The sequence below is a fragment of the Mastigoproctus giganteus genome, chromosome 1 (genome assembly GCF_048544385.1).
Source record: "Mastigoproctus giganteus isolate SK-2022 chromosome 1, ASM4854438v1, whole genome shotgun sequence".
NCBI lineage: Eukaryota > Metazoa > Arthropoda > Arachnida > Uropygi > Thelyphonidae > Mastigoproctus > Mastigoproctus giganteus.
The window spans coordinates 210,415,990-210,431,100 of record NC_143575.1 but is presented as its reverse complement, the minus strand read 5'-3'; the positions used below and the strand labels follow the sequence as shown (position 1 = coordinate 210,431,100).

Sequence of the window (15,111 nt, the reverse complement as noted above, 5' to 3'; positions counted from 1 at the left end):
AGCTTTTCTGAAATCTATTTATGTGGATCTGGAAATGTTCTGGAACATTTTTATTCCCCCATAAACTACTGAATCTTCTCCCTCCCTTTACATAACTGTTATTAAGTGTTTAAAATTTTCAGCCATATTTTCAATTAAAAAAACTTCTCTTCTGCATTTGCTTTGTTCTTGACTACATTTTAATTTATTTTCCTGAATTTTTAGGGTTCTTAAGATAAGGGGAGGTTCTACCATTCTGTTTTGTTTCACCTTCAATTCCTCTATTATTCCCATCCACCAGAAGTTATGTAATGTATCCCTTTATTTTTATGCCTTATGAGCATAAAAATATCCATCCTTTATCCCTTTGAAGAAGGTTATTGAAAAGTATTCATCTTACTTCAGGTTGATTTCCCTTCTACTTACTTGCTTCTTGAGTTGATTGGCATTTGTGGTTTATGGCAGATATGAGGCTTTGAAATACTTCATTTGGTTTCAGTCCTTATAATGGGAAGGTGTTAAAGGTCCAAATTTATTGTTAGAATGGATATCACTTTTATAATTTTATGTATGTTTACGTTTATATTAATTTCATTCATCGTTCATTTCATTAGGTTTAATTTTAAGTAATATACATTTTTTATTATTATTGTTTAAAATTTTATATCTTTATGATACCTTTCTTGCTTTAAACACCTTGAACTATTGTTTCTGTACTGGTATGAAAATTTGTTTTATATTATGTGTGCTAGGTCTTGAGAGAGAGACCTCAGTTCTAAAGCCTAATTTGATAGGAGTCAGAATTTATGACGCTAAGTATTCTGCTTTAGATCTTGACTAGTGGCTTTCTTTCAGTCTAATTTGGATCATTGAATTTTTTTGACTCCATACTTTAGAATGTAATGAACAGAGTAAGTTTCAGTTTAGGGGAGGCCAACCTGCGGCACACTTGCCACAAGTGGCATGCTTCCTGATGCGAAACAAAAATAATGTAAAAAATTACACAAATAGTTTGAAAAATCGGAAATAAAGCTAAACACATTTTAAATGCCAATTTAATTAGAAAGTATGGCCCAGGTTTTTATGTGGTGGTAACTATAGTTCTTATTTACTTACCTGCACTAAACTGCTCATGTAGTGCAGGTGAGTTGGGGGAAGGCAAGCTTCTAATGGCATTGATTCTGTAAGGACGAACATTGGATCATGAACCTATATTAAATTTATTTTATTACAAGCACTGAGCATAAAATTCCTTTACATAGCACCATCATATGTTTTTTAGCAGAAACATAAGTGGGGAATATTTATTCTTTTAGCTTCTGGATTTTCCCCCATGTGGCATGCTGTTGGAAAAGGTTGGCCACCCCTGTTTTATCACATGAACTTATTATAATACAGTATTCTTAACTGTATTGGATTTCAGGTTTACTGCTTATAGGCAACAAGCACAAGTTACTGCCAATAGCATTAGGCAGAAATTACAACAGCAGCATCAAGCTTCCCTTAAAAATCGAAGGCTAGCACAACAGATGGCAAATAGACCAACAGTTATAGCAGCTTTAAAACTTAAAAAGGTAAGTTTTTTTACTTTATTTTATTTTATTTATTTTTTTTTTTTTTTTTTTTTGTTTGTTAAAATTAGTTTATTGAATATGGAAATACAAATACTTACTGCTGGTATGAATAAATGTACTATGATTGTGCCATAAAAGACAGACATGCCCATTGTAGGCAGCATTGACCATTTTCATATTTCAAAAGGCTATATAAAATTCACAGAAGTTATAAGCATTCAAACCAAACTAAAAATGGGAGAGAAGAAAACAAACCAAATAAAAGGGGGTTGGGATAATATGTTAAATTGGAATTACAAAACACCTGAACCATGAAATAAATACAAATTAATGCTATTAATAGGGTTATAGGTAAGTCAAGGTGCTATTCTGCTTCTATGAACCTAACCACTCCTTTGTCAAATTAAAAATAAAACTATAAACATAAAAATAAGGAAAGAGAAGAAAAAGACCAAAGAAACACCCACCTCCAGAGGATTGAATACATACTGTTTGTCCAAAGAGACGTATGCCAACTCACAAAGCACTGTCTCTTCAAAAGGACATCAATACTTGTGAACTCCAAAAAGGGGTCGTATTTTAATCAGTGATGAGAGTATATGATGAGAGCCTTGTCGATCAATTCGGCCCTGGAAAGATTGTGCAAGGCTCAAGGGGTAGAATTTTTTTCAGCCTGGACTATACTTGTTAACAGGAGAGATTGCTTCTACAGGGATGGGATACACTTAAATAGAAAGGGTGCAAGAATATTTGCTGATGCTATCGAGGCAGTGTTAGGTGGGTCGGAAAACTGCTAGCTTGGGGGGAGACAAAGACCAATAGATTGACAGTAGCCACTGGCAGAGGTGAAAGATTCTTGCACTGCTTCTATTAGAATGAGCAGAAGCCTGAAAAACAAGATGCATGATATTTCAGAGACTGCTGGGAGCCATTGCGGTACAAGTAAACACATGGGTTGTGTTAGGGTAGCTAAGAATAGAAACAGGTGCAGGTATACTTGCGTGTACACCAATGCTAGGAGTTTAGTAAATAAATTTGATGAATTTGAGGTATTGCTCAAAACATCAAAGGCAGATATTGTTGGGATATCAGAGACGTGGTGTCACACAGATATAAGGGATGCAGAACTGCAATTTGGGGAGTACAACGTCTACAAAAAGGATAGACAGGATAGGAAGGGGGGAGGGGTTATGCTATTAGTTAAGAAACACATAAAAACCAAGGAAGTGAAGCCAGTCGACATCGCTGGACAGTGCAGTGTTGAGTCAGTTTGGTGTGACATAAGCATTGGGAGATCAAAATTGAGAGTAGGAGTGTGCTATAGGCCTAATGACTCTGATGAGTATAATAAGAAACTGTACAGGGAAATAGAGTGGGCCAGTAAATCAGAGAGTCTTACAATGGGAGATTTTAATTTCCCAGATATTGACTGGAATTTGGGGGCTGGTCACTCACACACTAGCAGGGCTTTTGTGGATTTATTGGATGATTGTTTTCTACATCAGCATGTTCCGGAGGCAACTAGAGGGAGTAATACTCTTGATTTGATTATCAGTAGTGATTCTTCATGCATTAAGAATCTGCAGATAAATGAACCACTAGGTGGCAGTGATCACAGTGTGCTGAAGTGGGATTTACTCAAAGAGATAACTACCATTAGGGGTAAAGGGAAGGGTTATTGCTTCCGTAAAGGCGACTACGATGGACTGAGACAGTATTTAAATTCTATACAGTGGGACCAACTGATGATGTTACCAACAGCAAATTCAAAATGGGAAGCATTCAAAGAACTTATCTTGGAAGCTACTAGGCTTTACATACCAACTAAGAAATATTGTTCAAGGTTTAGGCCAAAATGGATGTCAGATGAACTAATGAGACATATGGCAGAGAAGAAAAATGCATGGGATGCATATAAATTAACACGTAACACAGAAGCCTATGATAGATATAAGTTGATCTGTAACCAAGTTACAAAGGAGGTTAGGCAGGCGAAGGCAGATTACGAGAAATCTTTGGCAAGGGATGCAAAGAAAAACAGCAAAGAGTTCTTTACTTATGTAAACTCTAGAAGGAAGGGGATGAATCAGATTGGTCAACTTGATATTGATGGGTCAACTGTTGATGATCCTGCTCAGGTAGCTAACAAACTAAATGAATATTTTGCATCGACATTCACACATGAGGAGTTATTCAGCGAGGGGAATGCCAGAGGTGTATTCAACTCTAGCAGTAAGCTACAGAATCTTGAAATAACTGGGAGTAAAGTGGAGGAGAAACTGTTGAAGATAAACACAAGAAAGGCACCTGGGGTGGATGGGATCTATCCAGTTATATTAAAGGAGGCAGCAAAGGAAGTAAGCAAACCCTTAGCCATAATTATGAGAGCTTCCTTGGACTCAGGGGAGGTATACATAGACTGGAAATGTGCAAATGTGACCCCAATTCACAAAGGAGGATCAAAGGCTGACACAAGTAATTATAGACCTGTGAGTTTAACTTCTGTTCCCGGAAAATTAATGGAGGCACTGGTTAAAGAAGCACTGCAGGATCATTTAGACAAGACTTCAGTTATAGCTCGGACACAGCATGGTTTTGTTAAGGGGAAGTCTTGCCTGACCAATTTGATTGGATACTATGATGCAGTCACAAAAGAACTGGATGCAGGGAATAGCTTTGATATTATATACTTGGATCTTAGAAAGGCTTTTGATACTGTTGCACATGGAAGACTGCTACACAAATTGGAGCAGTGTGACATTAGAGGCAAATTGCTGCTATGGATAAAGGGGTGGTTGAGGGGGAGAAGACAGAGAGTGGTAATCAATGGACACTGCTCATCGTGGACTAATGTTATTAGTGGAGTCCCTCAGGGCTCAGTGTTGGGTCCATTATTGTTTTCTGTATTTATAAATGATATTGATGATGGTATATCAAGCTTAATGTCCAAGTTTGCAGACGATACAAAGGTTGGCAGGGTCAAGGACACTACTGACACTATGCTACTGCAACAGGATCTGGAAAGGTTGAGCAGATTGGCTGAGAGGTGGCAAATGAAGTTTAACATTGACAAATGTAAAGTACTACACATGGGAAACAGCAACCCCAGAGCAACGTATCAACTCTGTGGTACTACACTGACAGTGGTAGAGAATGAAAGGGACTTGGGGGTGGTTGTGCAGGCAGATATGAAGTTCTCTGACAGTGCAGACGGGCTGCAAGAGTAGCTCATGGAGTATTGTCAATGATATACAGGAATTTTTCCAGCAGGGATAAGGAAGTGATTATTCCCTTGTATAAGGCAATGGTCAGGCCACACCTAGAGTACTGTATACAGGTCTGGAGGCCTCATTTCAAGAAGGATGTAGAGCTGCTGGACCAAGTACAGAGAAGGGCAACAAGATTAGTGAATGGAACAAAGGGGTGCTCTTACGAAGAAAGGCTTAAGTTTTGCAAATTACAGTGTCTGGAGACTAGGCACCAGCTAGGTGAATCTGATAGAGGTGTATAAAGCCTTGAATGGTTTGAGCATGCTCAATGCTGATGGGATTCTTCCTCTAGCTCAGAAAAATCACCTGAGAGGGCATAAATTCAAATTGAGGAAAGACAGATGTAGGATAGACGTGCGGAAATTTGCCTTTAGCCAGCGGGTGGTTGGTTGGTGGAACAGACTTCCATCCCTTGTAGTGGAGGTTGATAGCCTAAATAAGTTTAAGGCTCAGCTGGACAGGTATTTTGAACGAACAGAGGGGTGAAGTGGAAGTGGGTTTTTTTTTTTTTTTTTTTTTTGGCTGATGCTGCATAAGCTTGCTTTCTTGCATCAAATGCCTCTACTAATGCTAATATCAAGACAAAATTATTTTTTTAAAAAAATTATATTTCCTTATATATAGAGGAAAATGTGAATCCTGTTTCTTTTTTGTGGTATTTTATGTTATTAAATAGCATGTTTCCTTTGGTAGCATAGGTGGGTGTTGGACGAGGAACTCTGCATTCTTTTCTCCAGAGGTGGGTGTTACATTGTTCTTTCCCTTCTCTTCCTTATTTTTATGTTTTTAATTTTATTTTTGTTTTTTGAAAGAGGAGTGGTTAGAGGTTCATAGGAGCAGAATATCATCTTGCTTTAAGTATAACCCTATTAAGAGCATTAATTTGCTGTATTTATTTTGTAATTAGGTATTTCCTAATTCCATTTAGTGATATAATACATTTCTCCTACGCCATAAGAAATGCTTTCTTTTCTCCAGAGGTGGGTGTTGCATTAGATATGTGTTTTTTTGTAGTTATCTTAATATTTAAGAAGCTACAATTAAAATATGTCATTGCTATGTGACTATTGGAATATTGCGGTAGTCAGTTTTTAAACAGAACTGAAGAATAAGTATAATTCTTGAATATTTTCTTTTGTGAGGTTCTGTGGGCATATAATTAATAATGTGTCTTATTAATTTCATGTAATGCATATGTTGGTAGTTGGATATAGTGTAATGTTGTTACTAGCATATCACATAGCATTACTGGTAGCTGAGTACTATAGGACTAATTAAATTTTTTTAACTGAAATTATGCCTAGGACTAGAGCAGCAAAGCACATGTCCTAGAGCAGTGAGGATGCCTTAGCTCAGGAAATTGCCGAAGATAGTGTTTCTACAAATCAAGGCTTTATTGCATGTGTTGTGTGTGTGGTACATATGCAGACCTGCTAGCTGGATATTATGGCACAGAAGAAGCTTTTATGTGCTGTGAATGCAGAGGGAATGAGGAAATTAAGTGGAAATTTAATGTTTTGTTGGTTGAATTTGAATGCTTGAAGAAAAGGGTCATCGTCCTAGAAGGAATTAAATCAAAGGGAACTCATTAAGAATTGAGCTGCCCATTGTAATGTTAGATCATACCCTCGTGCATTTGGCTGCATGGAGCAATCGCAGCATGATGTGTTGATGCCACAGTAGGCAAGTGTTCTTGGTGAATTTATTGTCAGAGAAGTAGGGGATTTTTATGTAATAATGATAGGTGGAGTAGGACCAGAGAGTATTGCTGCTAGGGGACAGAAGTTGGTGATATTGTACATGCTGATACTAATGATAACAATCGTGGGCATTCTGAGAATTTACTTAACAAGTACAAGATGATGTTGAGGGGAGGGGGAGAAAATAGAGCTGAATTTGAAAATGTCTGGAATTTTGTCAGGGCATGATAGGAGGGAATTTATTATTATAAATTAAATAATAAGAGCCTTATCAGCCAGCTTGACCCTGGTGAGATTCTACAAGGTTCGTGGGTAGAGTTTTTCTTAGCATCACTAGTGCTTGTTAACAGATGGTTAACAAGATAACCTGATAACAAAATCTCCTGTTTTTCCCCTTTGCCTACAAATACTCAGGCTCCAGTTTCTTGAAAGTCGCCGACCGGGCTAGCCGAGTGGGTAAAGTACCTGCCCGGCAACCCAAAGGTCGCGGGTTCGATTCCCGCCTCGGGCTTGGATCACTGTACTGCAAAAACCTTTGGAGGTGCAATATGGCCACAGAAGCCAATGCGCCAACAACTACCAAATCAAAAAAAAAAAAAAAAAAAATTGGTGGTTGTGTAAATATAAAATCAAAAGTGGAATCTCTTAGGTATGCTTTTCATGGGACCAGAAAAAAATGCCATCATAAACAGGAAGATGTGCCAAAAAAAATTCTCATGAGAGTTGAGAAACAATTTATTAAACAAACATTAAAAAAAAAAAAAAAAAATCTAAAGTGCTTTATTTTTTATTGTTCTGGTCTAATTTGTAAATAATCATATCCATTTTGGCCAACTGATTAATGACATCCTCATCAACATTAACACTGCAATATGTCCATGGGGTCTAGCTTTTGACAGCATTGGAACTGATGCAGCCTCTTTTTCTGCTTGTTGCAGTTCCATTTCTTCTAGTTACAAATGCTGGATGTTACTGTTGATGCTTTTACAGCTAAATCATCGAAACTAAAGTCATTCCCAGCCATTTGCCACTGTTCATTCGATTTTATCATATTTGAAAGTTTGCAGATGATACAAAGGTTGACAGAGTTGGTAATGACAGTAATGGCAGTGTGCTACTGCAACAGAAATCTAGAAAATTTGGGAAGATGGGCTGAGAAGTGTCAACTGAAGTTTAACATTGACAAATGCAAAGTACTGCATATGGGTAGAAGTAACCCCAGAGGAACGTACCAACTGTGTGGTATTACGCTTAAGGTGTGTAGAAAATGAAAAAGACCTGGGAGTAATTGTGCAGTCAGATATGAAGTTTTCTGAGCAATGCAGACAGGCTGCCAGGGCAGGTCATGGGGTTTTGTCAATGATATACAGGAATTTTGCTAGCAGGGAAAAGGAAATGATTGTCCCTCTGTATAAGGCAATGGTCAGGCTATGCCTTGAGTACTGCATTCAGATCTGGATACCTCGTTTTAGGAAGGATGTAGATTTACTTGAGCGTGTACAGAGAAGGGCAACAAGATTGGTGAGGGGAATGAAGGGCTCCTCTTACCAAGAGATGCTTAAGTTCTGCAAATTGCAGTGACTTTTAAAGGTGATCTGATTGAGGTGTATAAGGCCTTGAATGGGTTGAGCACGCTGCATTCTGATGGGATTCTTCCACTTGTTCAGCTTACGAGCCTAAGGGGGCATAAATTCAAATTGAGGAAAGACAGATGTAGAATAGATGTGTGGAAATTTGCCTTTAGCCAGCAGGTGGTTAATTGCTGGAACAAACTTCCATCTGTCATTGTGGAAGTTGATAGGTTAAATAAATTTAAGGAGGAACTGGACAAACATTTAGAGGGAATGGTGTGAATTTTTTTTTGGCTGGAATACTATCTGGGATATTATTTTTTTTGGCTGGAATACTGATAGAATACTATCTGTATTCACTATCAGGAAGCCATTGGGAAGCATACAATGAAAGCCTGCTTTATTAAAACACTCCCTAATGGTGTTTCTGTCAACTGAATCCTGCACAACTTTTGCAAAGTGCATCGCATCCAAGGTAGAAATGTTTTACTGTGTGATGGTTGTACAAGAGCCAGTCCCTTTTTTATTAGATTCTTTCTATAATTTTGTTTCACTCACCAAATTATACCTTAATGAAGGCATTGAAGGTGACTTGCACATTTGACTGAGAAGAATACCGCCTTATTTACATATCACAGATACAAGGTGTTGACAGGAGAGCCTGCACACTACAAAGAGTGAAATTTTTTGCTTCTTTAACCCTCTTTCATCGTGTAATGCTCATAAAAAAGATTCCAGACACACATTCTTAAAACATCACAGCATTCTGTTGTTCCTATCATCAGTGGTACAGGCTTCTCCATTTTGCTTTTATTGCAACATAACAGGATTGTAAGTATTTCCTTTTGTTCATTTTATCCCAGTGACCTGTAGTATTATTGGATAAAAGAATAGGCCCATCTTATCTGCATTGAAAACATTTCAGGATGCTATCCTTCAAGGATGGCTGGCAGATTGTTGTTCCGCATGTCCATCTCTACACTCATTCACACACAGTGGTACACAAAATCGCATGTGTTCTTAAAAATTTCCATCCACTGGTGTGTTCTCTGCATGTTCCTGCTTGAACATCTTCAGCAGCTCTTCAAGATCTGAGTGTTGTCCTTTGTACTCATGGCTCCAATTTTCTCCCCATTTGGACACAATCGTATTGAGTGTAAACAGACAGAGGTTCAGCACCTTGCTGCAGTACTCACATGCTTCATTTTGCCTTACTTACATCTTCTCCATTATGAAAACTGAACAGCTAAATAGGGACAACCCCTTCTCCACACACTTAACACAGATTGTACAGAACCTCAAGCAGTGATTCTGGCAGCTAGCTTAGAACAAATAGTTGAGATCACTGGCCGTGGTCTCTTCCTTTAATGCTTTCATTTGAAACATAAACCTTAACACCCACCAGATGTTGGCACAACTGCCAAGAAACTTTGCTTGTGAGCTTGTTGACACAACTTCTGAGAATGTCCAATCACAGATGATAAAGTCTGTGGTTGGACATTCTCAGAAGTTGTCAAGAGGGCTTTAATAACCTATAGGCAGCATGATTGGTTAAAACAAAATCCCATACAGGCCGCAGTAGCCAAGTGGTTTTGCACGAGGGTGCATAAGTACACATGCCTTGGGTGACTGGGGTTCAAGGCTGTTGCTGCTGAGTACGCTGCTGTCTCTTGTATTCTCTCTGTCTTGTGAACTCCTCTGACAGTGTGGTCATCTCAGAGTATAAACAGAAATTTTATTTATTTACTCAGAGGAAATTTAAGCTTCCTATGCAGAAAAATCATAAACCTGGTAAACAGGATTTGTGCATGTATAATTAATGAGAATGGGATCGGAACTTCTGAAAATCATCATACTATATGAGAAACCATGCTAAGCATGACTACTAATGAGATATCATTGTATTGTAGAATCTCATTAGTATCACTTTAAATATTTTTAATTAGCACAATAAGATTAGATTGTTGGATATTCATTGCTGAGGTACTCTCACATAACTGATGTTTTAAATTAAACTTGTTTGTTCTTTTTTGTAGCGAAGCTTGAAGCAACGCCTTGGTCAACAACCCGTATCCGCGAGTTCTCTTCTAAGTGGTAATGTAAAAGCTAGATTATATGCAGGGACTAGACGTAGTACAACATCCCTTCAAAGTAGACTAGGTAATAATCCAAGAGCCACTCGTGGAAGAGGCGCAATTGCAGTTCGAAGAGGTGTACGTCGTTCAAGAGGTACATCTGTTGTTCGTCCAGGGACATCTCCTATGTTGAAAGCTCGTTTAGGAAATCAGTCTGCAAATAAATCAACGACAAGGTTAGGGGGAAAAAAGAATTCAAATAGAGGATCTTTTAAAGCAGGTAAGATTTTAATGTCTTTATTTAGTTAATCAATTTATTGGGTTAATATTGGCAAAATAAAGTAAGGAAGAAAATCTTATCCAGCATATGGGGATTTGGGCTGTCAGTTGCATGAGCATTACTCTTATAGGTGACAATGCTATAGTTTTTTGGCTTAATTTTAAAATAGCACATCTTTCTGCACTTCTTTCTTATCATTGAAACCTATTATGGATTGCTTTTGTATCAAATCATTAAAGATCCGGTGAACTTGGATTTTCAATAATTCATGAGACATTTGTCCCTTTTTTCCTAGTCTTCTGTCATGTTCAGTTTCTGCTTATTTGTAGAAGGTTAATGCATGTACACCAACTTTCTGATGTTTTTGGATATTTTAACACATGGTTATCAGCTCAGAAGTGTTTGTGGGCTGCACAAATGATTCTTGTTGAAGGAGTACCTACAGGCCAGAAAGAATGCCACCTTTACATACTGCAGATATGAGCTGTTGAAAGAATGGGGCCCCACGCTGAACTACAAAAATTAAAATTTTTCTCTTCTTTGACCCCATTATAGCATCTGATGCTGGGAGGCCACACGGGCCAAAAAACTACGAACCATTGGAGAAATTGCAATTTTGAAGCTCAAGACACCAAGTTTTTCTCCACATCATCGGCCATCTCATCAGTGCGCTGTTGCTCTGTATTCGCACATAATAGCAGGCATTTTAAAACAGGATAGGAATCCTTCCTCATAATTGTTTCAATCACCTCTTTAATTGCTGGTATTATAATTTCCTCACCAATGGTATACGCTTTTCCTTTCTTTGCTATAATAAGAGAAATATTGAATGATGCCTTCAGAGTCCTCCTTCATTATCACTTCATTTTTAACGCACCTCCTTCATGAGAAGGTGCTTTAAAAAATATATTTAAAATTGGCCAATTTCTGAATTTTTCCTTCAGCGCCTTAAAAAAAATTTAAGATTGTTTTTTTTTTTTTTTTTATTGGGATGAATCCGTTCAGTGTGTTCTTTCTATCTTCAAAGGTTTTGTGGCATCATTACTAAAAGTCTTTTCACATAAGAGGCACATAGTCATTGTTTCATTATTAATCAAGGGCACAAATCCAGATTTCAGATAATCTTGTGAATATTGTCGACATTTTTTTCGTAGATACAGTGGCAGCCATTGTACTTATCGGGGTTGTAGCTCCATTTATATTTTAGAGTAAGTGCAGATGTGAATCATTCTGGAAGAAAGTAATTGTGTTCGATTAAGATTATCTCTCAATTCATAGTACAGTATAACAATATAATAGAAAAAAACAAGGTAATGGTAACGTTTAATGGTAAATATTTTAAAAAAATAAGTTTTGGTTTTTCAAAAACGACTAAATTTTCTCAACATAAGGTATAGATATTTTATATTTTTGTTATTTAGTATTAAAATTTTGGCTATTTCTTCTATCTGGAATTTATGAATATGATTAAAAATGTTTAATCGACCTCAAAATTTATTGATCCATGGGGGTTGATATTGACCACTTTGGGGACCCCTGCTCTTGGGAATATACTCATTTTCAGTGATACATTGTCATCTAGCTTGCACCAAATTTTAGTTTTAGATCAGTAAATTCCTTATATCTGGCACATGAAGACAATCATAGCTGAACTAAGGTTATATCCTAGATTGCCCTTTGAATACATGCCACAGGTTATACTAGCGAGAACTTATGGCTTGCAGATAATCACCCCTGGCCATTCATCTCAAATGTTATATCCTGTGACGAAGCATTCAGAATGGATCTTATAACAACCATTATTAAGGTAAGAATTAAATGTATGAAATAAAATACAGGCAGTCCCGCTTTGAGTTTTCGCTTTACGGGTTTTTTCAAGTATCAACAAAATCGAAAATATGAACATTAATTATAATAAATATATGCTAAGCATTCATAAATATGGCATTTCACACCATGCGCATAGCTATACAATACAGTACTACTGTGCATGCGTTTTGTTTGTTCAGACAGACAAGGGCGTCTTGTCTGTCTGAACTCGCATAACATAAAACAATTACCACACTGACATTACATGATGCTATCATGAAAATTAATAAAGAAAAGAGAAGACTGTCTTGGAACAAACTACCCTTCAAGCATTTCTAAAGAAGAAAAAGACAACTGCAACAAACCAACAATGAGTGTTGAGCCATCAATAAGTGATGAACCAGTAACGAGTGTGCATTTAGTCGATGATGATGAATAAACATTCTTTAACATTTGTATGACATAAATGATTCTTTATTATTATAATTTGCGTGATTTTAAAGGCTATGCTTTCATTTCTTTGGATAAATAAATTCATTGTTTAAGCATACACTATTGTTTTTTTAGCCTTCATTAAACATTGTTGAGAACGTAACCTCTATTTTTAACGTTTACGTCTATGGGAAAATAAATTCCCGCTTTACGAGTTTTCGGCTTACAAGCGTTCGCTAGGAATGAATTAACTCGTAAAGTCGTGAACTACCTGTATTACAGTATTTAAATTAACAAAATATTATAAAATATAAGCTGAAAACAAAAAATTAAGCTACTACTCAAATTTTAAGAATTTAAACTTAGAAAATACAAAATGCAATAATTAACTTTAAGAATTGGATTTGCAAAACATTGCAGAAAATGGCTTAGCAAAATTAATTATAGAAATTAAATTGACAAAACTAAAGAAACCATATTGTATAAAATAAGCCATTGAAGCTGCTAAATTCCTAACCTAAATCTGCTACATCAACAAAATGCATATGCTACTCACTGAAACTGCAAACTCCAACTTGTTTCATTGAAGATGACATATTGAAATAGAAGTGCCTCTACACTCTACTCCATTATTGTAAACTACAAAATATGACTAATAATAAACAGTAAAGTAAAATAAAATTAAATACAAAGTAAACAACTGCCAAAGAAAGAAACCATATCTCCCACAGTTCCTTATAATTAGTTTACTATATTGCAGTATATCATGTTAAATAAATGTTTTTAATACTAAATTATTTTTTCAATCTCAAGGATCATTATTATGTATAGGTACTTTTTTTTTTAGAACCTATAGTACTTAGTACTGTGCATTGGTTGAAAATTGAAAAGATGAAAGAAGATACTTGTTGACATTAGACTTTAACTTCTGTAAATTGTGATTTTCAGGAAATGCGTATGAAGAGAGGTTGATTCTGTGAGTTTCAAGTTGGACAGTAAAAGGATGTTGACTGGTTGCGGCACATGTTTGGACTGCTTTGAAAGAGAGGCGGGAATTACAGAAGCCAATTCAGAAGAACAGTGCCCATGGAAATATCTGTAGAAAAGGCATGCAGCAGAAACAGTATGTCTATGAGACAGTGAGTGGAGAGACTTTGTTAGAGAGGAGTCATTAATTAACCTTACTGCCCTCTTCTGAATGGAATCTAGAAGCCTGAGAAAGGTTTTGTGGGCACTGCCCCAGATGTGGGGAAAATATTCCATGGTAGGCCGGATTTGCGATTGCTACAGAGTCAACTGTTTGGAAGAAAAGTAATGCCGAGAGCGAAAGAGAAAGCCCAGTTTTTTAGATGTAGAGGAAGCAATATTTGTAATGTGCTTATGTCAAGAGAAATTAGAAGTCAGAGTAATCCCCAAGATCTTGCCTAGAAATCAGAGCATCATCGAAGATAATCATAGGAGCAGAAGAATCCTTTTTGTGAGAAATAAGGCAGGACCGAGTTTTAGAAAGATTGAAATTAAGTTTTCCTTGCACCACTGGAGAATTACCTGGTGATCAGCATTTGAGGATTTGGCAGTGGATACTTGAGAAGTTGAAGCTGTTTGAGCAGGCAAGGTTTCTCAAACTAGAAGGTGGAATGCAATGTGCTATTGTCAGCAAAACTATGGATAGGATTTCCGGTTAATGGAAGAAGGTCATTAATATACAAGAGGAAAAGAGTGGGAAAAAGAACTGAACCCGGTATTAGTGGAGGAGTTAGAGGACAGAGCCTTCTACCATCAGCTGCAGTGAGCGGCCAGAGAGAAAACTGGATACCCAGTTACAAAGAACAGCTGGCAAACCACAGGATGGAAGCTTATTTAGGAGACCTTTATACCAAACACAATCAAAAGCCTTTGAACTGTCAAGAGCAATGGCTTGAGTTTCACCAAACTTTTCCATTGAATTCATCCACAAAATGTCACCAGTGGAACAACAATGATGGAATCCATATTTGTGATTGTTGATCAGATTAAAGATTTCCAGATAGTTTGAGTTGGTGATTAATTGATTTCTACATTACTTTGGAAAGGGTAGAAGTAATCGCAATGGGATGATAATTGGATGGAAGGGATGTGTCACCCTTTTTAGGAACTGGCTGGATATGAGGAAATTTCCAGACAGAAGGGAAAAAACACCTTTGGAATAAGAAAGTGAAAAAAGACGACACAAATCAGGAGTAAATTCAGGTGCACAGGTTTTGAGAAAAAATGGAGAAATAACATCAGAATTTGGAGCTTTCTTAGCATCAGATGCATCAAAATCCATCTGACATCCCTTTGGCGGAAGACCAGAGGATGTATTGAATGGAGTGTACTGGGAATGGTTTGAAGTAATTTACCAAGATCATCAGTACATGAGTTGGAAGAAAAATAGGATGCT

The 15,111-nt window shown here is 37.0% G+C and overlaps 1 protein-coding gene across 1 annotated transcript in view; it reads left to right on the top strand.

Annotated features, from left to right (window-relative positions):
• Window positions 1-15,111, top strand: part of LOC150091493 (chromatin target of PRMT1 protein-like) — a 59,845-nt gene that overhangs the window by 23,500 nt on the left and 21,234 nt on the right. The window contains exons 3-4 of the mRNA XM_090375927.1: window positions 1,403-1,553; window positions 10,130-10,448. Of these exons, the coding sequence (XP_090232053.1) occupies window positions 1,403-1,553; window positions 10,130-10,448 (470 nt within the window). The remainder of the gene's footprint in view (window positions 1-1,402; window positions 1,554-10,129; window positions 10,449-15,111) is intronic.